This window comes from Saccopteryx bilineata, chromosome 4, assembly GCF_036850765.1.
Source record: "Saccopteryx bilineata isolate mSacBil1 chromosome 4, mSacBil1_pri_phased_curated, whole genome shotgun sequence".
Taxonomy (NCBI): Eukaryota; Metazoa; Chordata; class Mammalia; order Chiroptera; family Emballonuridae; genus Saccopteryx; species Saccopteryx bilineata.
Window position 1 is genome coordinate 154,504,485 of NC_089493.1, and position 26,364 is coordinate 154,530,848.

The window sequence follows — 26,364 nt, forward strand, 5'->3', positions numbered from 1 at the left end:
CTCATGGAGGAATTTGCAGGCCCAGAACAAGGACTTTGAATCATATCGTGGATGCCCTGGAGGGTTTTAAACAGAAGAGTTAAGTGATCAGATTAATATCTTAAATTATTTCTCTAAGTCACATGGAAAATGTTCTGTAGGGAGGCAGGAGTGGAGGAAGGAGAATGTTAGTAGAAACCTGGGCAGTGGCCCAGGCCAGAGATGACAGGGCTTGCTGGATGTGGGGGCATTGTGGAGAGAGAGGAGTGGGCAGATTCAAGACATTATAGGAACAGAATGGCAGGATTGGGAGCTCTTGCTTGTTCAGGCCCACTGTGAAGATGTCCCACAAAGGCTGTCTTGAAAAGGTCTTGGGTGGGGGCCAGGACCTCTTTCCTTAGTCACCAAGGCTGGAGTATGTGGGAGTTGGTGGGAAGGGGTACTGTGGCGGGCAGGGTCATTCTATGCCAGGCTCTGAGCCAGGACTCTGAGGCAGTTAACACCATGCCCAGCACTTTGGGAGGGTCCTTTTGTCACTGGACAGGAATTGGACTCAGAGTGGGTCTGCCTCCAGCCAACCTGTAGTGTGTGGGTTCTTGATTCCTGCAGGAGAGATTTTACAACACAAGCACAAGTCCAGGTGATTTTGAGAGCACATTTATTTTTTTTAAAGAATATATATTTTTAATTTTATTTATTCATTTTTAGAGAGAGAGGAGAGAGAGAGAGAGAGAGAGAGAGAGAGAGAGAGAGAGAGAATGTGGGGAGGAGCAGGAAGCATCAACTTCCGTATGTGCCTTGACCAGGTAAGCCCGGGGTTTTGAACCGGCAACCTCAGCATTCCAGGTTGATGCTTTATCCACTGCACCACTACAGATCAGGCGAGAGCACATTTATTAAAGCTGGAAACAGTGAAACAAGAAAGGACTTAGGACAGAAGAAACAGCATCAGGAGAGAGTCCAAGTAGGGCAGCTTTGTCTCTCTAGAAATGTCATAGGAAAGAAGTGAGCCTAGGCGGGGCTGCTGTCAGCTCACCGGGAAATCAGAGAAAAGGGGCCATGGAGACAGGTTCAGGGGGTAGCCCAGGACAAGATGCTGCTGCCTATTGCTCCCCTGGTTGCAAATCTTGTGGAGACCTTTGGAGTTTAGGGGAAAGTTCATGCCTAAGAAAGAAAAAGGATGGGAGTGTGTCAGAGAGGAAGCCCACACCAGCATTTTCTATCTTGATGGAGAGGCCACATAGAGCTGTCCTGGCCGACACCCCAGCTGAGGTTCCAGTTGACTGTGCTGCTGGGAGTGAGCAGATGATCTCGCCCAGCCTGTGAGCCACTCCAACCAATGGTGTTTTGGAGCAGAGACGAACTGTCCCTACTGAACGCTGCCCATATTGTGGCTCTATGAGCGAAAGAAATGATTTTTGTTTTAAGCCACTAAATTTGGGTGGTTTGTTGTACAGCAAAGGTGATGGGATGCTGTGCCCTGCCCACCCCCTGTCCAGGGCCTGTCCATCACCAAATGCCACTGAGCTTTCCTTCTAAATGCCTCTGAAATTCACCATGTTCTTGCCTGCCACCTGGACACCTACGTTAGCATCCTAGTAGATCTCCCCCCACTCAGTTTTGCTGCCACAGAATCTGTTTTATACTAGTAAGCCAGAGAACTTGCTGGAAAGCCCATGTGATTACCTGTTCAGCCATCTGCCCCACTTAAACACTCAGTGGCTCCACTTTCCTAGGGTCAAGACTTCTCATACTTTCCTCTTTTGGGCTTCTCCACACTGGCCTTCGCTTTTCTTCTTCCAGGACCACGTTCCCCTTGCCCCAGAGCCTTTGCACATGCTGCTCTGCCCTTGAGATGCCCTCCTCCACTGCCTAGTTAACTCTCACTCATGTTTCAGCTCTGGGCTCAAACATCACCTCTTTGGTGAAATGCCTCTAAGCTAGTGGTTCTCAAAATGAGGCCCCTGACCAGCACCATCAGGGAATCGGCCAAAGATACTAATTCTGAAACTCTGAGCTCAGAGTTAGGAGTCAGAAATTCTGGCCTGGGCCCTGTGGTCTGTTTAACAGGTCCTGCAGGTGGTTCTCACCCATGCATTTGAGAACTGCTCTAAAGCCCCAGTTCAGGTGGTAGTCTTATTCACCTGTGAATTCCTTTCCTTCAGAGGTCGGCATTTGTGATCACAAACATGATCTTTGTGAGATTATCTGGCATCTGGCTCCCTGGCTGACCAGAGAGCAGGGCCATCCAGTTTTTGCCACTTACCACCTCCTAGCACATAGGCCCATGCCTGGCACATACCTAGCACTTAGGAAGTAGCGGTTGGATAGATAGTGACTGTCAGCCTCCAGGTGGTCATGGGCTGCTCTGGGTGTTAGGGAAGGGATGATCTGGGCCCCTAAAAGTGGCTAGGGGGAGAGAGAAACCTTAAGAAACTTGGGGAGGCACCAGTCCCTGCGGAAAAGGGTGCTGTTCAGAAGGCTGGGGAATCCCGAGCTTGCCCTGCCCCGCTTCCCTTCGCAGTCCTTCCCCGACCCTGGCTGGCTGGCCCTCAGGTGGTTTCTGCTGACCTCTGAGCCAGGTCTTCTATGGGCTTTATATCATTTCACACAGCAAGCTTGTGAATAGTATATCATGAACTTTCCCATTTTACAGATGGGGAAATAGATGCAGTGAGGTTCAGTCACTTGGCAGGGAGGACTTGAATTCCATTGTGTGGCACTGCCCCTCACCAGCCACGACCAGGTGGTGGATATTTGAATAGGTCAGGAATGCAGTGGGCCAGCGGGGCCTGTGGAACCCCATTTGTTCTTCCAAAGGGCACCCTCAGTTGCAACAGATCGTGGACCCATGAGGCGGAGGCCCAAGGTTGCCAGACCTTCCCAAATTTTCAAGAGAAACCAAAAATGTGGATTTGTAATACAATCTCCCTGTTTCTGGAAGATTAGATTTAAAATGACCTCAGATGCTTCCAGAGACCTGATAAATGCTTGTGTCAGATGACATTGGTGGCCAAATGAAAGAGGTGAATGCAGTGGTGGGATTCAAATAATTTAACAACTGGTTCTCAGCACTAATGACCGTTTTAAGTATAAAAAAACCGATATACTGAAAGGTAGTTTATTATATCATGCATTTAATACTTAAATAAGAACAATAAAAGAGGTACACAAAACTAGATTATAAGTGTTTTAAAATATTAATGAAAAAATATTAAATAATACCTGATAAAAAAATAAAACTTTTTTTTAAATGAAAAAAAATTTTTTTAATGGCTGACCCCTAGTATCTCACTGCTAAGCCCCAATGCTGCCAGGGCATGACCATTGTTCTTCTTCTTTTTTTCTTTCTTTTCTTTTGTGACAGAGACAGGGAGAGATAGAGACAGAGGAAGGGACAGACAGGAAGGAGAGAGATGAGAAGCATCAATTCTTCATTGTGGCACCTTAGTTGTTTATTGATTACTTTCTCATATGTGCCTTGACCTGGGGGCTACAGCAGAGCAAGTGACCCCTTGCTCAAGCCAGCAATCATGGGTTCAAGCCAGTGACCATGAGGTCATATCTATGATCCCACGCTCAAGCTGGATGAGCCCGCGCTCAAGCCAGTGACCTCAGATTTCGAATCTGGGTCTTTTGCGTCCCAGTCTGACGCTGTATCCATTGTGCCACCACGTGGTCAGGCAATAAAACTGTTATTTAAGATATTTCTATATTGTTTCTTGATTGGCGTCCTCACTTGCAATTTTTCACCTATGGACGGGAACTTAGAATACACTGTTGTGCAAATGAACGTTAAAAAAGTGTAAGGAATGTAACTTTGTGATTTCCACATTGGGTGGCTGCCCAGATGCCCAACTTAGAGAGAACTCTGATTACAAGTGCCATTTTAACAACCGGTTCACAGAACTCAACAAAAAAATAAGGTATCAGTTCTGCTGAACCAGTGCGAACCGGCTGAATCCCACCACTGGGCGAATGGTGGCAGAGACAAACAGGGGGACACTACAGTGTATGCGTCAGGTCTCTGGCCTGGCCCTGCCCCGCTGTCAGAAGCACTGCTGCCTTCTCTGGGAGAGGCCGCTTTGCATTCAGGCCCCACCCTGGGTGGGGAGCAGTATCACTAAGGGCAGACCCTAATACTGACCTTTACCTTCCTGTCTCAGCCCCGACGTGGCCAGCATGATGTGGGTGGGGTTGCGTCTGCCTGGTCACCCCAGTCTCCAGACCTGAGCCTGCCTGCAGAAAGTCCTCACTCAAGTCTTGCTGATAGAAGGAACCCTCCTCCCTCGGAGTAACCCCATGCTGGCTCCTCCCCCTCCCCTGTGCTAGGTGGGCGGGGCAGGGAGCTGGTAGGTTAAAAGCCCGCAACTGGTGCCCCTTGGATGTTCTGTCCCTTGTGGAGCCCAAGCTGCTACAGCATGGCTACCGCAGACCCTGTAAGTCCACCTGCCTGCCCCTCCTGCAGCAAGGGACAGGGACTGGGCAGCCTGGCTGCCTGGCTGGGGTGCGCAGCCCACCCTGACTCCTTTCTTTCACCAGGCAATTAAGGCTAAGGGTGAAATCCTAAAGTGGGAGGAGGAGGAAAAAGAGAAAGAGGAAGAGGAGGAAGCAACAGTGAGAGTGTCGATGAGGGAGGAGGATCCCAACTCTCCCACAACTCTGCTGCCCCTGCCGAGGAAAGCCCGGAATGAGGGCCCTGAGGAAGTGAAGCTGGAGCTGCACCTTCTGCAGAGCAGGTAGGGCAGGTCCCTGCTCTGTAGCCTTGGACAGCCCCTTCCTCTCTTGGCCCCAGTTTCTCACTGCAGAGGGTCAGAGCTGGCCTAGGGCTTCCGCCCTGTTGTCCTTTTCAGATCCTCTTATTTTCCCCCACTAGGATTTGTCCCTGCCAGCCTTAACTTAGTGGGATTCTGGGTTAAGTGTCTCCACTACTCCTCTGGTCCCTGGCCCTTCAGGGTAACTGACTCTAGTCACTTTGGAGGGCTGGACCCCAAATCCTACCCCCAATTTGTCCTTGAGGCGTGAGACCTGGCGCTCTGCTTCTCAGCCATCCCTCTCCCCAGGTGGGCCTTGTGGTTCTTCAAGAATGATCACAACCGGGCCTGGCAGGATAACCTGCACCTGGTCACCAAGTTTGACACAGTGGAGGACTTCTGGGCGTGAGTATCTGTCCTTTGTGGAAGAGGCCATGCCGGTGTGGTGCGGTGCGGGGGGGGGGTGTGTGATCATTCCCAGCCCCCAACCCCCAGCCCTTGGGAGCTGCTGCGGGCACAGCTTTCCCAGCCCTCCCTGGGGCCTGGCAGTGGTAGTGAGGGCAGGGCTTAGCGCATTCTTCAGGGGGCACTGGGGCTGAGGCACAGGCCCCCGACACCTTCTTGGGGCTTAGGGAGAAAGCCTGAACAGGGGGAGAAGCAAGGAGTTGACTCTGACTCTGCTACTTCATGCTTTTTGACCCTGGGCAAATTCCTTCCCTTCTCTGAGCCTGTCTCAACCACAAGTGAGAATTAGGCTCCTCAAAGTGTCTATAGAGGAGCAAGTGAGGGGACCCAAAAGGTGCTGTACAAACTGTAGGGGTGAGTGAGAGGCCTGGGCTCCAGCTTGAGGAGCATCCAAAACAAATCTTGCACTTGGTGGCAGGTTCAGGGCGGGGAAGGCATCTAAAAACCTCTTCCTGGGCTTGGAAGGTCAGGGAAGGCTCCGGAGAGGAGGGGAGATTTGAGGGTTTGGGTAAGTAAGGATGGAATTCCAGGCGGGGGCGCCAGTGTGAGCAAAAGCTGGGAGGTCAGATGGCGCTGGAAAGTGGTGGGGTCTGGTTAGAAGTTGAGGGGGCTGAGCCCAGTTGGAATTGGGCCCTAAAAAGCCTGGACTTTCAGACTGGGGTTGGGGACTCTCTCCAGGGTGTATAGTCACATCCAGCTGGCCAGTAAGCTCTCTTCAGGTTGTGACTACGCCTTGTTCAAGGTAAGCTCTGCTTCCCTGCCGGGGGGCGAGGGGGCTGGTTCTCCCCAGTGTCTGCTGTATTAGTCCCTCACAGGGCACTGGGGTGGGACACTGAGGACAGCCTCTATCAGAGCCAAGGGGAGGAAATGCTATAGAGAAGCTTGGACAAAGTGCCAGCCCTGAGCTGCACCTTGAAGGACCACTGAAGAGTCTAGAAAGTGGGGAAACAAAGGAGCCCAGATTTCTGGCCTGATTCCTTAACTAGGAACAGGCATCAGACTTCACACGGACAATGCTTATCAAGGTCCAGGCCAATCCCTGGAGGTGCTGACCCAGCAGATGTGTGTGGCAGGATCCTGACATCAGTGTTTACAGATTTCCCAGGGGACCTTGTGCCCAGCCCAGCTTGGGAAATCTGGCATGGCTCACACTGGGGTTGTCCTAGAGGCTTTGTTAAATACCTTCATTTAAACTATTACCTTAAGGAATTCTGTTTAGTAAAGGAGATAAGCGCACACACACATGCAAGGCTGTGAAAAGTGACAAATATTGGGGCTCTGGAGCCTGGGGGAGCTCAGAGGAGGCTCTGGGAGCTGAATGGCTGGTGGTGGCACTTGCCTGTACCTAGGGGATGGAGGCCGGAGCACCTGGCCTGGGGAGACCTACTGAGGGGCAGGGGCAGGATCCGGGAAGGTGGTTAGGCCCTCACTTCCCATTGAACAAAGGGAGGCAGTTGACTTGCCATCTGGCATCTGGCCTCCCAGGATGGCATCCAGCCCATGTGGGAAGACGCCAGGAATAAGCGGGGTGGCCGCTGGCTGGTCAGCCTTGCCAAACAGCAGCGCCACATTGAGCTGGACCGCCTGTGGTTGGAGACAGTGAGTGGAGGGGCTGGGAGGGAGGCTGCCCAAAGAAAGGGGCAGGGCTGGTAGGGGACCTGTGGTGGCAGTGGTCTTGAGGATGGTGGGTGCAGTCCTAGCTGGAGGTCTTATCACTTCTTTTTTTGGCCCCAGCTGCTCTGTCTCATTGGGGAGAGCTTTGAGGAGCATAGCCTGGAGGTATGTGGGGCTGTCATCAACATCCGAACCAAGGGGGACAAGATTGCGGTGTGGACACAGGAGGCAGAGAACCAGACGGCTGTGCTTCACATTGGGTAAGGATGTCTAGCATGAGGTGGGGGCTGGATCTTTTCTAGGGGAGAAGGCAAAATGAGGGTGGCTTGGCCAGTAAGGGAGACCCCTGGAACTCTACCTGCTGTCTCCCCCTTCTACCTTACCTACATGTATAAAGGGTTTGAGGTTTAGATTTAAAACTATTTCTAGCAGAACTCTTTTCTTTTGCATTAGTACTATTTTTGGTTTCCATATGGCTAAAACACACAAAGCACAGTGATTGTGGCTGGAACCAAGGTAGGAGCTGTGGGCACCCAAGATCCTAGCTTATCTCCAGGACCCACTGCTCACTGCCTATCTTATTTTCTCTCCCACTCACCCACCAGGCATGTCTACAAAAAGCGCTTGGGACTCTCCACAAAGACCATCATTGGGTACCAGGCCCACGCAGACACAGCTACCAAGAGCAACACCATAGCTAAGAACAAGTTTGTGGTGTGAGAGAACCTTGGCACCATTCTCCATTCAGCCACCTCAGCCTCTCACTACTGTGTGTGTATGTGTCCTGGGCAGGACTGCAGGCAGGGGCAGAGGGCCTGGTTTTCACCTCCTCTGGAGGTAATACAAACATTCTTTAACATGAGTTGGGGCCCAGGCCTAGGGGTGGTGTTAGCAGACTGTGGAACCAGGGCAGTGGAAAGGTGGAGAGAGTCTCTGGCATTCCTTGTTTCACCCAGCAGTAGGTGTGGTGAGGTGAAACACGGGAAAAGAGGGTTCAGCTGCAGGTAGAAAGTGAAGCTCATGATCCAGAACTTAAAACTCTGTGCCTACCTAGGAAGGGGATAGCTAAGGGGCTTCAGGGCCAAACTCTTGTATTCTAGGGAAGTGGGGCTCAAGGTCACTGCTGCTCTGAGAGCTAGAGTTCAGGGACAGGAGTAGGGGGCTCTCTTCCTGGTGATCACTGTGCTGAAAAACCTTTGTGGGTTGCCTCACATCAGATTTGTATACTCGGAGCCCACCCTGAATCCCATACCTTCCTTGGAGTAGGGCTGTGCCCCCACTCCAGAGGTTGGAGGCTTAGAGGCAGGACCCCATCATTTCACAAAGGGATGTGAGGGGAGCTGAGAAGGGAGACAGCCCTATGCCGTCTCTTCCCCTTTCCTCAGCTGTGGCCAGGGCGGGGCTTACGTGGAAGTGGGTGGGTGGTCAGGTCACAACATGGTTCTGCTAGAGCTAGATTAACTTGATTAAGCTCAAGCATCTTTCTGTTCCTGTTCTAAATAAATACTCCCTTTTGAACAAAACTGGAATGATTTTTAAGGACTCTAACATTAAATATGATTCAGTCTGTATAAAACCTCGATCTGCTCCAGCCCTTTCTCGAAGGGGCTTGTGTGACTCCCAGATACCAAGAAGCGCAATCAGGCCCAAACTGGCATAGCGGAGAGGGATAAGACTGGGAGGGCGCCAAAAGGGTGGGGCAGGGTCTGGAGTATTTCCCCCAGAAAAACTGAAGGGGCAGGGAGCAGCCAGCTCAGCACTCACAAGACATGGGAATCATCTGGCTGGAGTTTGACCCAGTATAGGCAGGGTTAAATTTCTGGTGCGTGAACCACGTGTCTGATTGGATTTCACTGTAATAAAACATCCTGCACCTGTGATGTTAAGTCGAGTCGAATCACCATCACCATCTGCTCACCAGTGCAGTAGTTACTCCTCTCCAGAGATGAGCTCCCACAGCAGAGCCCGGCATTGGGGCGGCGCTGGTATTGAGCCTTGCGGGGCGGGGGGAACTGGGTGGGGGGACAGTTTGCGGTGCCAGGAGCGAGCGCAGCAGGGGACTGGAGGACGTCGGGGCGCTCTCTGCGGCTGCGGCAGAGAGCGGCGAGGCCCGGGGCGGGGCGGGGCCGGGCTCGGGGGCGGGGCTCGCAGAGGACTGAGTCGCGCTGAGGGGCGGAGCCAGGCCTAGGGGCCGCGGGGCTGTGCTGGTGCCGAGCCTGTACGGAGCTGGGCGGTCCCGGCGCCGGGGGCGGTCCCTGCGGGGCGGGAGGGGCCCAGCGAGCGCTCTGTGTGGCCTTGGCCATGAAGCCGCAGCCACCGGGCTAGGCCCCGGGCGGCTCTAGCCCAGGGCGGCCCGCGGAGAGCTGGGCCCGGCCCCGGCTCCGGTTACCGGGCCGGCGGGCGGCCGCTCACCATGCCCGGCAAGCACCAGCACTTCCAGGAACCCGAGGTCGGCTGCTGCGGGAAATACTTCCTGTTTGGCTTCAACATTGTCTTCTGGGTGAGCGCGGGGTGGATTCCGGGCCCTGTGCTGGGGTGACGGGAGAAAGAGGTTCAGTCTCCTGAGGGGAGACCACTCCCTGCCACAGGGGCTTAGGACGGTCTCACCATTCCCTCCAACCACTCCAACCTGCCCGCCCACCCCCAAGACCACCGGAGAGAACTAGCGGGAAGCTCAGATTGCAGGGGGGCGGTCCCAGCCACCGTGGGCATGGTATGGCGAAGGGGAGACAACCTGTGTCTTCACAAGGCTCGACCGAGAAGAGTGCCTTTTTGAAGGACCTAGGGGCACGCGTGATGTGAGTGGTCCTCCCTCCTGCCCAGCTCACTTTGATACCCTGGGGTGTGGGGTACACGCTGAGCCCTGGTCCTGGTTTATAAAGGAGTGTGCTGAGAAGGGAAGGGCGAGGTTTCCTTTCCTGCCTTCTTGCCCCTCCAGCACCTAAGCCTAGTATCTTGCCTTTAGCTCTGGCTAAGGGGGCTGAGTCAAAGCGCCTCCACTCCTAGTTCCTTACTGGGATGGTTTCCAGCAGAAAAATCCAATACTGTAGTCAGGGTCCTGGGGGAAGATCTCTCCTAATTGAGAGACTGGGCGCTGGTCCTCGGGGAACAGAATTCTACATTCCATAGCAGAATAAACCAAGGCTCTAGAGTGGAGCTGCTCCTGCCTGAGAAGGGATCTGTTGGTGTCCCTCCCAGGGTGGCATATCTGCCCCTGGGCCCTGCCAAGTCATCTTTCACTTCTCCTGCATCTCATCTCTCCAAGGCTGCTTGCTGCCTCTGCAGTCTCTGCTTCTGCTGCCTTGGTCAAAATGCTAGGCTCATTCAGTTTTGCTCAGCAGGACTCAGTGGCACTGACCTCTACTCACAGGCTGCCCATGCAGTCACCCGCACGTGGGTGTCTTTTGGTTCCAGCAGAGGGTTGGATATGTGCAGATTTTCCTGGTGGGAAAGTCTGGAGGCCAACTCTGGAAGGCTTTGTGTACAGGCCTAGCTGTGAGATTGTAGGCAGGTTACTTCTCTCTGGGCCGCAGCTTCTCTGCCTGGGAGGGAGTGATAATGAAGCCTGCCTCCAAGGTTAGGTCATAGCAAATGAATTATAATTTACTGTATTTTGTTTGTTTTTTAGTGAGAAGAAGGGAGGCAGAGACAGACTCCCCCATGTGCCCGGCCAGGATCCACCCAGCAAGCCCACTAGGGGGTGATGTTTTGCCCATCTGGGGCCCCGTTGTAACAGAAGCCATTTTTTAGTGCCTGAGGAGGAGGCCATGGAGCCATCCTTAGTGTCCAGGGCCATCTTGCTCTAATTGAGCCGTGGCTGCAGGAGGAGAAGGAGGAGAAGAGAGAGAGAAAGAGAGAGAGAGAGAAGCGAAAGGGGGAGGGATGGAGAAGCAGATTGGCGCCTCTCCTGTGTGCCCTGACCGGGAATTGAACCCGGGATATCCACACCCCCGACCAACGCTCTACTACAGACCCAACTGGCCAGGGCCTAATTTACTGTATTTTTTTTTTTTTTTTGTATTTTTCTGAAGCTGGAAACGGGGAGAGACAGTCAGACAGACTCCTGCATGCGCCTGACCGGGATCCACCCGGCATGCCCACCAGGGGGTGACGCTCTGCCCACCAGGGGGCGATGCTCTGCCCCTCCGGGGCTTCGCTCGTTGCGACCGGAGCCACTCTAGCGCCTGGGGCAGAGGCCAAGGAGCCATCCCCAGCACCCGGGACATCTTTGCTCCAGTGGAGCCTCGGCTGCAGGAGGGGAAGAGAGAGACAGAGAGGAAGGAGAGGGGGAGGGGTGGAGAAGCAGATGGGCGCTTCTCCTGTGTGCCCTGGCCGGGAATCGAACCCGGGACTTCTGCACGCCAGGCCGACACTCTACCACTGAGCCAACTGGCCAGGGCTAATTTACTGTATTCTTGAAGCTATAGAACATTATTATTATCTACATTCTACATATAAGGGAACAGGCACAGAGAGGTTAAGTCATTTATTCTAGATACATACCGCCAGTAAGTGCAGAGCCAAGGTGACAGCCCTGTGGGCAGTGGGTGGAGGTGAGGCAGAACACCGAGCAGAAGGAACTCTCTAATGCCAAGGGGGGACAGGCATGAGAGACCCAGGCTTGTTCCAGGGCACTGGGGCTGGGACAGAGTTTGAGTTCTATGTTGAGAGCAGTGTGGAGTAGTGAGGGCTTCAGTGCCGTGCTGGGTCTCTTCTGGCTTTTGTATTGGAGGCAGATCTGTCTGGCTGCTTTGGGGAGGGTAGGGGAGGAGCCTGGGTTGGAGATGGGGAGACCAGGGAGGAGGCCTGGGGCAAAGTTGGGATGGAGGGAGGAGAAAAGCTTCAGAGGAAGTTGTAAAGCTGGATTGACAGGACTTGACCAGTTGAGGGGCTCAAGGGAGGGTTTCAGGGAGGCAACAAGGCCTATGGGAGGTACCTATGAAACAGATCCAGGGATTTTTTTGTTTTAGTGAGAAGAAGATCTTGGTATTACCCTGCTCATAATCTTCCAGGGGTTTCTCACTAGAATATGGTCCAGACTCCTTCCCACGGCCTTCAGCACCCTTTGGGGCCTGGCCTCACTTCTTTCATTTTGTCCCTGGCACAACCAGAACTGACCTAAGCTCAGAGCCTTTGCCAGTCCCTCCTCCTAGAATTCTCTTCTCTCTGTATCTTTTTATCATTTTTTAAGGGTTTTTTTCTTTTTCTTACAAGGACAGAGAGAGAGTCAGAGGGATAGATAGGGACAAACAGACAGGAACGGAGAGAGATGAGAAGCATCAAATCATCCCTTTTTCGTTGTGACACCTTAGTTGTTCATTGATTGCTTTCTCATATGTGCCTTGACCGTGGGGCTGCAGCAGACCGAGTAACCCCTTGCTCTAGCCAGAGACCTTGGGTCTAAGCTGGTGAGCTTTGCTCAAACCAGATGAGCCCATGCTCAAGCTGGTGACCTTGGGGTCTCGAACCTGGATCCTCCACATCTCAGTCCAACGCTCTGTCCACTGTGCCACCGCCTAGTCAGGTTGTATCTTTTTATCATTTAAATCTCAGCTAACATGTCATCACTTTCCCTAACCAAAACCTGCCCCCCCACCCCTAATTACTCCCCATTGTGTTGCCCTGTTTGATTTTCTTTAAAGCAGTGGTCCCCAACCCCCGGACCGGGAACCAGTACTGGTCCGTGGGCCATTTGGTACCGGTCCATGGAGAAAGAATAAATAACTTACATTATTTCCGTTTTATTTATATTTAAGTCTGAACAATGTTTTATTTTTTAAAAATGACCAGACTCCGTTACGTCCGTCTAAGACTCACTCTTGATGCTTGTCTCAGTCATGTGATACATTTATCCGTCCCACCCTAAAGGCCGGTCCGTGAAAATATTTTCTGACATTAAACTGGTCCATGGCCCAAAAAAGGTTGGAGACCACTGCTTTAAAAGATCTGTTGCTGCCTGACCAGGTGGTGGTGCAGTGGATAGAGCATCGGACTGGGATGCAGAGGACCCGAGTTCGAGACCCGAGGTTGCCAACTTGTGCGCAGGCTCATCTGGTTAGAGCAAAAACTCACCACCTTGGACCCAAGGTCGCTGGCTCAAGCAAGGGGTTACTCAGTCTGCTGTAGCCCCACAGTCAAGGCACATATGAGAAAGCAATCAATGAACAACTAAAGTGTCGCAATGCGCAACGAAAAACTAATGATTGATGCTTCTCATCTCTCCGTTCCTGTCTGTCTGTCCTGTCTATCCCTCTCACTGACTGTCTCTGTAAAATAAATAAATAAATAATCTTTAAACTGAAATTACCTTGTTTGCTTATTGGATTTCCCCCACTGGAGTGTAAACTCCATGAGGGCTGAGAGCTCTCTCTCTTATTGGCTGATGTGTTCCTAGCATCTGGAACAGGAGCTGGGACATGGAAGTGTTTGCAGAAAGTGTCTGCAGCCAGGGAGAGGCTTGGGTGGTGATCCTGGAGATGTCACTGTCATGAAGGGGAGGAAAGTGAGTGTGAGGAGGAAGGGCAGAAAGCTCAGGTTGGTACTGGTGGAGGGACATGCGCGTGGGGTTGGTGAAACAGAGGTGCTGGGAGGGAGGCTGAGAAGGGGCAAGTTGAAGAATGGCATTGAGTTAACCACTGAGGGGTCCAGGATAGAGAAAGTAGTGGCGGTGGCCTGTCTAAAGGCATGGGCGGGTCAAGTGGGATGAGGTAGGAGAAGTGATGTTTGGTTTCACATCCCAGATCCAGTGTGGGGGAGGGAAGGAAAGATATTTTTAAAGAAAGGGTACAGCAGTGGGAGGAGCCTGGGATATGAGATGGGAAGGCATTACAGGTAGGATGGAGTTAACTGAGGCTAGGTGCTGAGGGGAAGAAGCCTGTAGAGAAAGCAGGGGTGAGGTCTGAAGAGGTGGGCTTACAGCCCTGGGCTTGGGCAGGGGGTGATGGATGGTCAGGCAGTAGCCTTGACATCCAGGTCTCTTCTCAGTAAGGAATTGAGGCAGGATAGTGGGTGGTGGTTAAAGGCCCAGGGAGAGCTGTGGCCACATGTTTTCTAGGATACAGCCACTGGCCCAGGCTAGGTCCCCTCTGCTGGGTCCTGCTCTGCATGAGGACTCCTTGTCATGCAAGAGGCTTTGGTTTTGAGCTCTGAGGATGGAACGTGACGGAAAACAGTTTCTGGAAATCAGAGGTTGAAATGGTGGATTGGGGGTGGGCTGGTAGTCACAGAGTTGCAGGGAAGCCAGAGGGCTAGACTTGGAAGGGAGCTGAGACCAGGAGCCCTGAATCCCAGCATTGGCTGCAGTGGGAGCAGAGGCTCAGGACACTACTGCTGCTGCTTAGCAGGAGTGTCTTTATCACCCTCTGTTTTAGTTCTGAGTTCCAGGGAAGGGGCCCTGATATCCATCCCAGGGTTAGGGAGTATTTAATCTTCTAGGCTGTGTGCTGTGGGGAAGAAGCACTGAGATGTGTTCTTGGGAAGGTGGGAAGGATCCTGGGTCCCATTTACATCTCTTGGCCCTCTTCCTTTCTCTCCCTCTGAAGACACTGAGTGCTCAGGGTTGGGGGGGAAGGCTCTGTTGGGGGTGGAGCAGGAAGCTGGTGCCCCAGCTCTCAGCTCTTTTCTTCTGCTCTTGCAGGTGCTGGGTGCCCTGTTCCTGGCCATTGGCCTCTGGGCCTGGGGTGAGAAGGTAAGGCAGTGGGGAAGGGCATGGGGCTGCTGCAGGTCAAGATAATGGGAGGGTCAGTACCCTTACTTGCCTCTGCTCCCCTGGCACAGGGCGTTCTTTCCAACATCTCGGCACTGACAGATCTGGGAGGTCTTGACCCTGTGTGGCTGTTTGTAGTAGTTGGAGGTGTCATGTCGGTGCTGGGTTTTGCTGGCTGCATCGGGGCCCTCCGGGAGAACACCTTCCTGCTCAAGTTTGTGAGTGCTTCCTACCTAGATCCACCGGGGACCCCAGCCTCCCCCCCCACCTCTTACATATAGTTTGTGCTTAATAGTGGGTGGTTTTATTATGTTATAACAATAAATACTAGATTCATATTATTTATAATCATAGGATCTTTTCTAATGTAAATGACTGAAAACAAGTGGCCTAAGCATAAAAGGATACTTATTGACTCACTAAGGAAAGCACAGAGGGTGCTGGCTGCTGGCATATGTAGGTCCAGGGGCCACCAGTGTCACTTGGCCTGGTCTCTCTATTTCTTGGCTCTGTTCATCTGGGTTAGCTCCATTCCCCATGGGATAGAAGCATGCCCAGGAACGGGCGGTGGGGGGTGAGGGTGGAGGGTCGCTGGCTTCACACTGCCATCCTAGAAATTCCTACTGAAAGGTGAGGCTCTTTCTTCTCAACCATTCTGTCAAAGTCCTTCAATTGTATCTTCTTGATTCTGATTGCCCACATATGGACCAATCCCTGTGGCCCCTGGGAAAGTTACCGCTCTGATTGGTGAGCTCCTGGCACATGCCCAGTCCTCTATCTGGGAATGAGGAAAGACATAATAGCTCTAGCTGAGCCACAGAAACTGAAGGTATATATTTAGGGTATTTTCCTCAAAACAAAAACAGACAAACAAAAAAAAAAAGAAAGAATGAAAGAAAGAAAACACAGGTGATTATCAGAGGAAGTGGAATGAATGGGTAGGTAAGGACAGCACTGTCTTGACCATCATAAAACAACTCTAACATGACAGAAGCTGAGGACACTGGACTGTCTTGGATCTGGGTGGGGTGGAGCTCCACCTGGTGGCACCCCTAAGCCATGCATCCCCAACCCCCACTATCTGTATATCTCCACCCCCAGTTCTCAGTGTTCCTCGGCCTCATCTTTTTCCTGGAGCTTGCAACAGGGATCCTGGCCTTTGTCTTCAAGGACTGGATACGAGACCAGCTCAACCTCTTCATCAACAACAATGTCAAGGCCTATCGGGACGACATTGACCTCCAGAACCTCATTGACTTTGCTCAGGAATACGTGAGTCCAGTGTCCAGCACTCACCCGACACCTGCAGGAGGCACTGGCTGGGCAGATGAGTGAGGGAGGGCGCTCCCTGTGTGCTGGTACCATTCCCTCACCCACCCCTCCAGGGAGGCCCCAGGAAGAGAGCCAGGCATTCTCTTTTCTGAGGGGCAGCCAGAGCTGGTGATCCCTGTGGGTCCCCAAGTCCTGCAGGGAAACAGGGTTGGGGAATAAAGGCCAGAAGCTCCAAACTGGCAGCTCCTAGGCCAGGGCTTACACCACACAAAGTAGGAATAAAAGTATAGATTTCCCCTTCTATAAAACCCTCGGCCACAGTGTCAGCCAGGGGTACATTGTTTCTAATCCCTTGCTGCCAGTACAGGATTCTCTATTTGCTATTGTCCCTGACACTCTGTACTTTATTTTATTTACTTATTTAAAGATTTTATTTATTGATTTTACAGAGAGAGGATGGTGGCAGGGGTAGAGCAAGAAATATCAACTCATAGTTGCTTCCCATTAGTCGTTCATTGATTGCTTGTTATATGTGCCTTGACTGGGCAGTCTCAGGGTTTTGTACTGGCAGCCTCAGCATTGCAAGTCAATGCTTTATCCACTGTGCCGCCACAGGCCAGACGCTCTGTGTTTTATTACACCTGTTGGCCCTCTTCTCTCATTTATATTATTTGTTTGGCCTCTGAACATATTAGGGTTTGAGGCTCCTGAAAGAAGTGCTGCCCTCAAAGTTGCATACCTACCCCTGTGAAGAAGCAGTCAGTTCATGAGTTCCTAGACACCTCACACCTGCAAGTCCTTACCCATTCACTCAGTGACACCCAGTGACACCCATTTACACAGTTATACTCCTTTGGAACCATCCACACAGTCTGCTCTGGGACCCAGAGATGAGCAGAACTGGTGTCTGCTTTGAGTAGCTCTCGACCCAGGACAAGGCAGACACCCAGCCAGGCTGTTAGGATGTGGTTTGTTCATTTAACACGTACTTGTTACAGGCTTATATGCAAGACCCTGAACTGGGTGCTGGGGATTCCATGGGGAAAATCGTGGGGACCTGTCCTCGAGGGGAAGGCAGTCTGGGTGGAGAGATGGATGACAAATAAAAGCAAACAAACAAGTGTGTGTGTGTATGTGTGTGTGTAAGGGCTGAAATGGGGATGGGTGGAGAAGGGAAAGGCCACTGAGGGGTGCCCGTGGAGGAAGAGAGGGGTGAGTAATCCCCAGCAGGAGCAGCAGGTGCTAGGCAGAAGGAGAGGTGACAGGCAGAGGCCAGGTTGTACACACATAGCCACACGACCATACCGCGCTCCTCTACCTTGACCCACAGGCCCGCTGTGCCTGCCGCCGAGCTCTTCCTGGGGGCTGCTGTCCAGTGTCGGTGCTGCTCAGTGAGTTAAGGCACATGCTCCTGTCTGCCTGCTAGGTCATGAGCTCTTGGCTTCATCACCGGCCTACCTTGCCATTGACCCACTAGAGAGGCAGCCCCTGAGGCTCTGGGTAGGGGAGATGGTGATGTCGGTGCTGACAACAGCATGCATGAAGCGCAGTGGGAGGGTTGGGAGGGTGGCAGGATTGTTTCTGAAGAAGAGAAGAGATCTTCATATACTGGGGAGACCCAGTATAGACCTGTGTGGTGGAGCCTCTCCCCACAGGGCTTGGCCTGGCACCCACCCTTTAGGATGTCCCGTGGGAAGTCAACAGTTCTTGGGACATCTTGCCCCCTCCCTTTTTCAGCCTGTCTTGGGTTAGGGGGAGAAGCTCAGGAACCCCTTCTCACTACCCTCTACTCCCACCAACCTGGGCATGAGCCTAGAACTGCTCCGATGGCCCTGGGCCCTGGCCTGGCCTGTCTGCTGGTGGCAGTGGGAAGGTAGTCACTCGCCTGACTGCCTCTATGGTGATTTCCAGCCTGGCCTTGTCTCTCCACAACTGGGCTTATCCCCAAACTGGCTGGGCCTGGCTTACCTGGGCTCTCTCCTCCCCCAGTGGTCTTGCTGCGGAGCCCGAGGGCCTAACGACTGGAACCTCAATATCTACTTCAACTGCACTGACTTGAACCCGAGCCGGGAGCGCTGCGGGGTGCCTTTCTCCTGCTGCGTTAGGGATCCTGCGGTGAGTGGGGCCTGGTGAGGGGGCAGAGGGCATTGCTTAGTGCAGGTCCAGTCTGGGAAAAACCCACCACAGGGCTTGCTCAGCCCCACCCTGTGCATGTCTGGAGGAGGTTAATTTACTTGGGATACTCCTACCAGGCTGGGGAGTTGTGTTCATGGGCAGCACTGAGGCCTGCTAGAGTGGGGGCTGTGCCTCTTCAGCCAAACCTGTCTCTGTGTTTGTAACGGGATGGTAGCTGCAGGCCTCTGGACACAGGCCCTGGCCCACCGGGCTCCAGGCACCCTGTGGTTCCAGCTAAGTGCAGCCCAGGCAGTGTCTGCTCCTGGCTGGCCTGAAGGTTGTTGGGGCCAGGGCTGGGTTACCCCCTCAGTTATGGGTGTATGTGGTGTGGCCACCATTTTAGGGTGTTGGGTGGTGGCGGTTCTGATCACTTTAGGGCTTTCTTCAGAGCAGAAACTTCTTGCAACGACATCCCTGCAGTCACAGTTCCCCCATCGAGGGCCAGGCTTCTTCCCGTTCTTGTAACACATGAGCAGGGTTCCTAAACAGGAGTGAGTTTAAGCTGGCATGTGCAGCTGTGCACCTGGCGTCAGGCAGAGCTATGCGTGGGTCTTGCGAGCCTCACTCAGGTATGGGTGTGGCTGTGGCCAAATTCACATTCTGTTCACTTCCCCCGGGAAGCAGGAACCATTGCAGTGCTGGGCACATGTGCCCCAGGGTGTCTCCTCACCAGTGGTTTGTTGGCTTGTTTCTCCTCAGGAAGATGTTCTCAACACCCAGTGTGGCTACGATGTCCGGCTCAAACTGGTGAGAGTGGCAGGGACAGGGCTGGGGGTAGCTGGGGCACAAGGAGGGGAAGGGGCCCTCCATAAGCTTCTCTGAAAGGCCTCAGGATTTGTGGGGAGAGGGTGCTGAGTCCCTAGAACCATCCAGGCACTCAGGCCTTGGTACTGCCAAACACGGGGGCAGTGGGCCCGTGGGCACAGGCTGAGGTGCGTTTGCTCATCCACCTCTTTGTTGAGGGCCCACTGGGTGCTGAGCATGGCCCTAGACACGGCGTGCACGCTCCCCAGACAGACAGAGCCCTGGTGCTCTGGGAGCCCCTACTCCAGTGGCGGGAGAGACAGGAAGCTCACTGATAAATCAATGTTGGCAGTAATGTGACAATTTTGGAAAAGCTTGGAAGAAAATAAAATAAGGGAGGTGGTGAGATGGGGCTGGGTAGTCAGAGAAGGCCTCTTGGGATCGAGGGTCTGCCGAGCCCGCAGTGAGGAGAAAGAGCTGGCCTGCGAAGGCCCGCAGTGGAGCGCCGGGCAGTGGGCCCTGAGGTGCAGGGCCTGGGCAGGGGTGAGGTGAGGCCCACGGTGGCGGTTAGGCTGAGCCGCACACCTGTGTGTCCCCAGGAGCTGGAGCAGCAGGGCTCCATCCACACTAAAGGCTGCGTGGGCCAGTTTGAGAAGTGGCTGCAGGACAACCTGATCGTTGTGGCCGGGGTCTTTGTGGGCATCGCCCTTCTGCAGGTACAGTGGGGGCTCCGCCTGCGGCCCTGCTCCTTTACCCCAGACCCCTGCTGCTGGCCTCTCCCTCACCTACTCGCCCTTGTACAGGTCTTTGGCATCTGCCTGGCCCAGAACCTCGTGAGCGACATCAAGGCAGTGAAGGCCAACTGGTGAGGCTGCCACGCTGCTATGGCCACCTGCCTGGCCGCCCCAGGGCCTCCACTGTGCCATGATGGGCAGAGCTGCAGGGGGTGTTTCTGCTTGGACCTGAGCCCTGCGTGAGGCTCGTGTGGGTGTGCTGTGCACCCACAGAGGAAGCTGCATGGCTCTGCCTGGGCTGCCTGTCCAAGACTTGTGTGCCTGGAGGGTGTGTGTCAGTGTGGGTGTGCACATGGAACACTGTCTCTACTGTTGTGCGTGGCAGGCTCTCCAGGGGACGAGGACGGGTGCAGGCTGGGTCACTCCTCTCTGCATGGTGGTAGAGGGTGAGCATGGGGCCTGCTGTTGCCAGAGATGCGGCCACATGCAGCTTCAGAGCTCTCTTCTCTATTAGCTGTGACCTTGACCCTTCCAGGAGCCCACTTGTCTCAGACTCTAAAAACTGAGTCCAAGAATTTTTCTCTCCCTTGCTTGCCTCTCAGGATCAAACATGATGATGGCTACAAACTACTTAAATAAACACAACCTTGAAAACACCAGCTTGCACCCACCATCTGGTTCTGTCAGCTGCTGGGCTCCTGGCCTGGACCTGCCCTGCCCCATTTTCTTTGGCCTGGGTTGTGTACATGTTTGAGCCAAACTTTATTTTATTTATTTTTATTTTTTTATTCAGTGAGAGGAGGGGAAGCAGAGAGACAGACTCTTGCATGTGCTCCAACCAGGGTCCACCTGGCATGCCCACTAGGGGGCGATGCTGTGCCCATCTGGGGCATTGCCCCCATTGCTCAGCAACTGATCTCTTCTTAGCTCCAAAGGCAGAGGTCATGGAGCCATCCTCAGTTCCCAGGGCCAACTTGCTTCAACAGAGCCATGGCTGCAGGAGGAGAGGGTTGGAAAAGCAGATGGGTACTTTTCCTGTGTGCCCTGACCAGGAATTGAACCTGGGACTTCCATACACCGGGTCAACGCTCTGCCACTGAGCCACTGGCCAGGGCCTGAGCCAAACTTTAGAACTTGGTATATGTCACTTAAAAGTCTGACCCCCGGCTTCTTGGGAGGAATGGCCATCTGCCTCATCAGCTCTCTGTGGCCACCTCTCCTGGGACAAGAACTCCCCATTCTCTGAGGCCCCACCTGCCCCATTCTGCTCATTCAACTCTGCCCTGCCTGACCCTATAGCAGGGGTCCCCAAACTACGGCCCGCGGGCCGCATGCGGCCCCCTGAGGCCATTTATCCGGCCCTCGCCGCACTTCCGGAAGGGGCACCTCTTTCATTGGTGGTCAGTGAGAGGAGCATAGTTCCCATTGAAATACTGGTCAGTTTGTTGATTTAAATTTACTTGTTCTTTATTTTAAATATTGTATTTGTTCCCGTTTTGTTTTTTTTACTTTAAAATAAGATATGTGCAGTGTGCATAGGGATTTGCTCATAGTTTTTTTTAATGATCCGGCCCTCCAACGATCTGAGGAACAGTGAACTGGCCCCCTGTGTAAAAAGTTTGGGGACCCCTGCCCTATAGGCTAGGAGTTGGCCTTCCTTGTCTCTGTAAGATTATTCCCTGCCAATACCTGAAGGCTGCTATGGCCAAGCCCAGGGCAGCACAGGGCTGTGAAGAATGGAGACTGGATCCTACTCTGAAGAGGCCAGGGAGGTGGCTGACCCTGCTGGGGACTGAAAAGGGTGCCAGTGGGCCCAGGAAGCTGTGGCTGAGGAGTGGGATGGAGATCAGGACGGTTTGAGGAAGAAAGTAGCTGGAAGCCCAAGGATTGACTCCTGGGCTCCCTACTTGGAATTAAGTTCAAAATCTTCCTGGTGGCCTGCAGGGTTGCCTCATGGTCACCAGAGGGCGCGCCAGTACAGCATTTCCTGTGCCTGGCTTTTCTCTGGCAATCTCATCAGATACAGTCAAGTGTCCTGTGTGGTCACCCTGCTTACTAGTGTTTCGGGGTTCCGTGAACTTGTAAACCTCAAAAGGAGCGAACTGGCTCAGACTTGAGAAAATCCAGCTGCTCTTAGCTCTGGCTCTTAGCAGCTGTGTGAAGGTGCATGTGCTGTACCCCTCCCTGGGCTGCCCGTTGTGGCTGGTTGCCGGATCTCAAACCCAGGTGTCCTGAGGGTGCAGTAGGTCATATTATAGATGAATGAAGCAGGCCTTTGAGTGGTGAGGCCTTTGCAGTGCTACTTTGACTTTCCCATTGTTATGGAAGATGGGACACAGAGACATTACGTTGTGACAAGAGAAATACTTGTATAATCAAGTTGATAATGGCAGCTGGCCTTGAGAGATAATCGGGTAGGGTGGGAGTTACAGCAAAGCCCAGATCCCCATCTGAAGTTGGCTGTCACTAAATTACTGTAAAGTAAGAATGCAGGTCTAATGTTAGTAATGTAGAGAAACCAGAAATCCAAATTTTTATGTAAAATATTTTGATTTTTAAGTTGGCAGCTAATGAAAAAAATTTAAAAATTTGCAAGCCAAACAAAAGGCAGGGGCCAGTTTTGGCCCCTGTGCTACTGTTGATCCTTCTGGGATAGTCGCCCCCAGGGACCTTGCTGCTCTGCCATTCAGGATGCTGGGAGCTGCTGCCAGGGGAGCCATGGTGGGGACGCCCGGCGTTATGCCCTGGGGTCCCAGACAGCTGCTGGCTGCAGGTGAACAGACGCTAAATAAATCCAGCTCAGTTCAGTGCATTTGTCTGTGTTTCCTAATTTCAAACGCTTTCACTTTCATTCCCCCAGCCCGCATATCCCCCATTTGAGGAGGAGATTTTCTTCCTGATGAAGCTGGAGTTCAGCGAGGGAGGGCGTTGCCCAGCGCACAGCTGGGAGAGGCACCCAACTCTGACCCCTCTTGCTGAGTCCTACCTTTCTGACACATTAGTGTGAGACCACACACTCACAATGCCCACCAAGGATGGGCAGCAAGGCATCATTCCCCAGCATGTTGAGTGTTCACATAAGTGCTGGGGATATAGGAGAGAGAAGGCAGGTCCTGGGCCTTGTGCTGCATTCTTCTGAGGGAGACAGACAAATACGCATTTGTGTTAATATATGAATGACTAAGAGTGACGGGCTAGGCAGTGACAGCTGGGGTGTCTGGGAGAAGGGACCCCTTTGATGAGGGTGGCTGGAAGAGAGGGTGCCATCTCTGGGAAGTCCCAGAAGAACAGTGTTCCAAGTTTTGGTACCAGCTGCCCTAGAGGCCCTGAAGCCAGAGCGGCCTCCACAAGAGGAAGCCTGGGGTACTGGAGAGGTGGGAGTGGGTGAGGGGCAGAGGGTATGGCCAGGGGAGGTGGTGGAACCAGGTTATATTTGGAAATTGGATTGGTGAAATGGGATAAGAATGACTGGTGGAAGTAGTTATGACTCTGGCTGGGAATCCAGTTCTCCAAAGCTCAGTTCTGCTGAAGACAGCCATCCATGAATCCACCCATGCATGCATGCCGCCACTCAGGTAGGCGCTGGCTGGAGGCTGTAGTTACTGAGGCAGCTTGCACGTGCCCTTGCCTTCCGAGCCCACAATCTCTTGGCAGAGGCAGACAAAGCAGCTGCTAGTGGTGCAGTGTGTACATGGTGACGAACACATGATCACTGCTAGGTGGCATATCACGCTGGTTAGAGACAAATTTCCTGTGCCCAAAGTAGAACTTAAAGCAGCTCTTTTCCTTGCGCTGATGGACCTTTTCAGATACGTAGAAAGCACAAAGAAGTGTGTAAGGCTGCTCCTGCCCATCCCTGGGCCATGGGGACCAAGGTGACCTTCCCACTCTCTGTCAGGGAGGGGTGCACACCGGAAGTGACAGAAGTGGCCATAGTCTGGCAGCCTGGGAACACCCCAGGACCCTGGGCCTGCCTAGTCTGACCGGGGAAGAGGCTTCCAGTTTGGTGAGAAGGCATCCTGTGACATTGGCTGCCTCAGTGAGACCAGAGTGGGACCAGAAGTGACACTGGGTTGATGAGCCTTTGGATACATAGGGTCAGATGGCCTACGGAAGTCAGGCCAGGGTCCCCTCCCAGTTAGCACCCGAGGCAGGGTGGGGCATGCCTTGGTGGAGCCACTCCAGGTGACCACCAGAGGGCGCCAAGGTGCGGTGGACACTGAGCAGCGGGACCCCAGGGCAGAGGTGCTGTGAGTATGAGTCACTGCCAGGAGCCCCTGTGGCTGAGTTGAGGCAGCTGCCCTTTCCGAGACCAGAGTGCCCACCCTACTGCCAAATCCAGGCCTTGCCACACTCTGCTTTGTCTACTCTAGGGACAAACAACACTGCCCCCCCCCAGCCCCTGCCTCTCCCAGTGCTCAGGGAGACCCTTCCAGCCCACACAGGTAGTGATATCTGCCAGACAGCTGGGAGGCTCCGCTTTCTCCAGCGGGCCGGAGCAACATGCTCCCCCCCACACACACACTTCCATTCGCTCCGTCAGCCAGAGTTACTGAGCACCTAGTATGCGCCAGATACTGTTACAGGCACTCGGGATACTTAAGAGAATAAAAGAAGACCCACCCCATGGTGCTCTCAGGGCGAAAGAGTAACTATTTTCATTTTTGGGTCACTCAGCTCTGCCTTTATAGCAGAAAGCCACTCTCAATAAGATGAATGGGCGTGGCAGTTTTTCCAATAAAATTTTCTGGACACTGAAACTAGAATTCCATATAATTTTCACATGTCACAAAATATTATCCCTCTTTTGATTTCAACCATTAAAAACACAGCCATACTTAGCCTTTGAGCTATATAAAAACAGGCAGTGGGCTGGGTTTGCCTCACCATCTGGACTAGTGGACCCCCAGTGTAGGAAGGGAGATGACACACAGTGAATTCTGTAATGAGTTGCTCACCTGGCACGGGTGAGGGCTGTGGAAATAGAAGAATGAGTGTGGGCCCTGCCCATGGGAGCTGGGCAGGCCTCAGCATTAAGGGTGTGCTCAGAGGGGGCCTCGTTGAGAAAGCAAAATGAAGCAAAGACTTCTTATTTTCATATAAAATTATTTTGCCCTGGCCAGGTAGCTCAGTTGGTTAGTGTCATCCCAATATGCCAAGGTTGCAGGTTTGACCAGGTCAGTGCATGTATAATAATTAACCAAAGAATGCATGAATAAGTAGAACAACAAATTGATGTTTCTCTCTCTGTGTCTCCTCTCTCTCTCTCTCTCTCTCTCAAATCAATAAAAATTAAAAAAAAAAATTTTGATAGCATGGGTAAAATAGGAACCCAACCTACATTAAAAATAGAAGAAACGGGCCCTGGCCGGTTGGCTCAGTGGTAGAACGTTGGCCTGGCGTGCAGAGGTCCCGGGTTCGATTCCCGGCCAGGGCACACAGGAGAAGTGCCCATCTGCTTCTCCACCCCTCCCCCTCTCCTTCCTCTCTGTCTCTCTCTTCCCCTCCTGCAGCGAGGCTCCATTGGAGCAAAGATGGCCCGGGCGCTGGGGATGGCTCCTTGGCCTCAGCCCCAGGCGCTAGAGTGGCTCTGGTCTCGGCAGAGCAACGCCCCGGAGGGGCAGAGCATCGCCCCTGGTGGGCAGAGCGTCGCCCCCTGGTGGGCGTGCCGGGTGGATCCCGGTTGGGCGCATGCGGGAGTCTGTCTGACTGTCTCTCCCCGTTTCCGGCTTCAGGAAAAAAAAAAAAAAAGAAGAAGAAGAAGAAACGCCTGACCTGTGGTGGCGCAGTGGATAGGGCATTGACCTGGAAACACAGAGGTTGCTGGTTTGAATCCCTGGGCTTGCCTGGTCAAGGCACATGTGGGAGTTGATGCTTCCTACTCCTCCCCTTCCTCTCTCTCTCTCTCTCTCTCTCTCTCTCTCCTCTCTAAAATGAATAAATAAAAAAATATTAAAAAAAAATAGAAGAAACTCAGGTCCCCATACACCCCGTTCTGTCCCCTCCCCTTCCCTTTCTCAGTGTCATCACAGCCTCTGGACCTTTTACATTCTCCAAAGTGTGCATGCATATTATGTGTCCATAGCAAATATTCAGTATTGTTTTATATGTGTTCTAAGTGACAGGTGACTGTCCCCATCTTGCTGAGGCTTGTTTTTCTGCCCCCTAGTCATGTCCACGCATTAAAGCTGCTCATTTTGGGTGACTGACTGTGCAGGTGATTCCCTGCAGAAACAAGCCATGGCTGCCTCTCCATTCCTCACCTGATGGGTGGTGGACAATCCAGCCTTTCCTGCTTTGGGTATCTTTCCACACCAAGGTCATGATTAGAGCCAAGCCAAGCCCTCTCTCCTGGGGTTCCAGTTGGAGCAGCCATTGCTTTGCTGGGCAGGAGGATGAACACTACAGGGGAAGGTGGCCTCAAGTTGGAGCTGATGGCAGAGATGGCCCTAGCAGGTCCCTTCCTGGGCCTAGGGACCTCATTTTTCTTCACAGCCCAGGCATCAGGCCTATGCCCATGCCCATCAGAGGCCTGGAACTCAACCCATCAGAGGTGTGAAATCTGTGCAATTAGCCCCTTGGCAGTGCCAAGGCTGTTGCCATGGTAATGCCTCCTGGTCCCCTGTGAAGCCACATAAGCAGATGGGGATATCAGCACCCTGCATACAGAGGGGCTTCTGCTGTGGACGGAGCATCTAGCCCTTGACCGAAGGCTGCCTTAGGCACCTGGAGGACTGAGTGCATCTGGACACCTGAGTCCTGCCTGTGGGGATGCTCATGTCTGGGAAATAGCTCTCTAGGCCTGCCTCTCACCCAGGCCAGACCCTTCCCAGTTGCCCCAGTATGCCCCACACCCCAATCTGTGAAAGTCTCCTGAGAATTATGACTGAAAAAGGGCGTATCCCCCCTGGCTCACCTGTCA

The 26,364-nt window shown here is 53.1% G+C and overlaps 2 protein-coding genes across 4 annotated transcripts; both read left to right on the forward strand.

Moving 5' to 3' along the window:
• The first annotated feature begins 4,311 nt into the window (after positions 1-4,311).
• EIF4E1B (eukaryotic translation initiation factor 4E family member 1B) lies at positions 4,312-8,311 on the forward strand. Of its 2 annotated transcripts, XM_066276976.1 has the most exons (7): positions 4,312-4,418; positions 4,522-4,718; positions 5,043-5,138; positions 5,877-5,940; positions 6,684-6,797; positions 6,933-7,072; positions 7,418-8,311. In XM_066276976.1, exons 1-7 carry the CDS (start codon positions 4,365-4,367, stop codon positions 7,530-7,532), a joined length of 780 nt encoding a protein of 259 aa, XP_066133073.1. In that variant the 5' UTR covers positions 4,312-4,364; the 3' UTR covers positions 7,533-8,311. The 2 variants fall into 2 exon arrangements, with proteins under 2 accessions (XP_066133073.1, XP_066133074.1); XM_066276977.1 differs by lacking the exon at positions 6,684-6,797.
• A 720-nt stretch (positions 8,312-9,031) lies between these two features.
• On the forward strand, positions 9,032-20,101 carry TSPAN17 (tetraspanin 17). Of its 2 annotated transcripts, XM_066272287.1 has the most exons (8): positions 9,036-9,312; positions 14,449-14,499; positions 14,589-14,735; positions 15,619-15,789; positions 17,779-17,904; positions 18,664-18,711; positions 19,308-19,424; positions 19,512-20,101. In XM_066272287.1, exons 1-8 carry the CDS (start codon positions 9,226-9,228, stop codon positions 19,575-19,577), a joined length of 813 nt encoding a protein of 270 aa, XP_066128384.1. In that variant the 5' UTR covers positions 9,036-9,225; the 3' UTR covers positions 19,578-20,101. The 2 variants fall into 2 exon arrangements, with proteins under 2 accessions (XP_066128383.1, XP_066128384.1); XM_066272286.1 differs by having other exon boundaries at positions 9,032-9,312; positions 19,308-20,101.
• Positions 20,102-26,364: the final 6,263 nt, after the last annotated feature.

Coding starts and splice junctions, on each gene's coding strand:
- EIF4E1B (XM_066276976.1), top strand. CDS start 4,365: ATGTTCTGTCCCTTGTGGAGCCCAAGCTGCTACAGCATGGCTACCGCA. Junction 4,419..4,521: donor GCATGGCTACCGCAGACCCT/GTAAGTCCACCT, acceptor TTCTTTCACCAG/GCAATTAAGGCTAAGGGTGA. Junction 6,798..6,932: donor ACCGCCTGTGGTTGGAGACA/GTGAGTGGAGGG, acceptor TTTTGGCCCCAG/CTGCTCTGTCTCATTGGGGA.
- TSPAN17 (XM_066272286.1), top strand. CDS start 9,226: ATGCCCGGCAAGCACCAGCACTTCCAGGAACCCGAGGTCGGCTGCTGC. Junction 14,500..14,588: donor TCTGGGCCTGGGGTGAGAAG/GTAAGGCAGTGG, acceptor CCCCTGGCACAG/GGCGTTCTTTCCAACATCTC. Junction 18,712..19,307: donor ACGATGTCCGGCTCAAACTG/GTGAGAGTGGCA, acceptor GTGTGTCCCCAG/GAGCTGGAGCAGCAGGGCTC.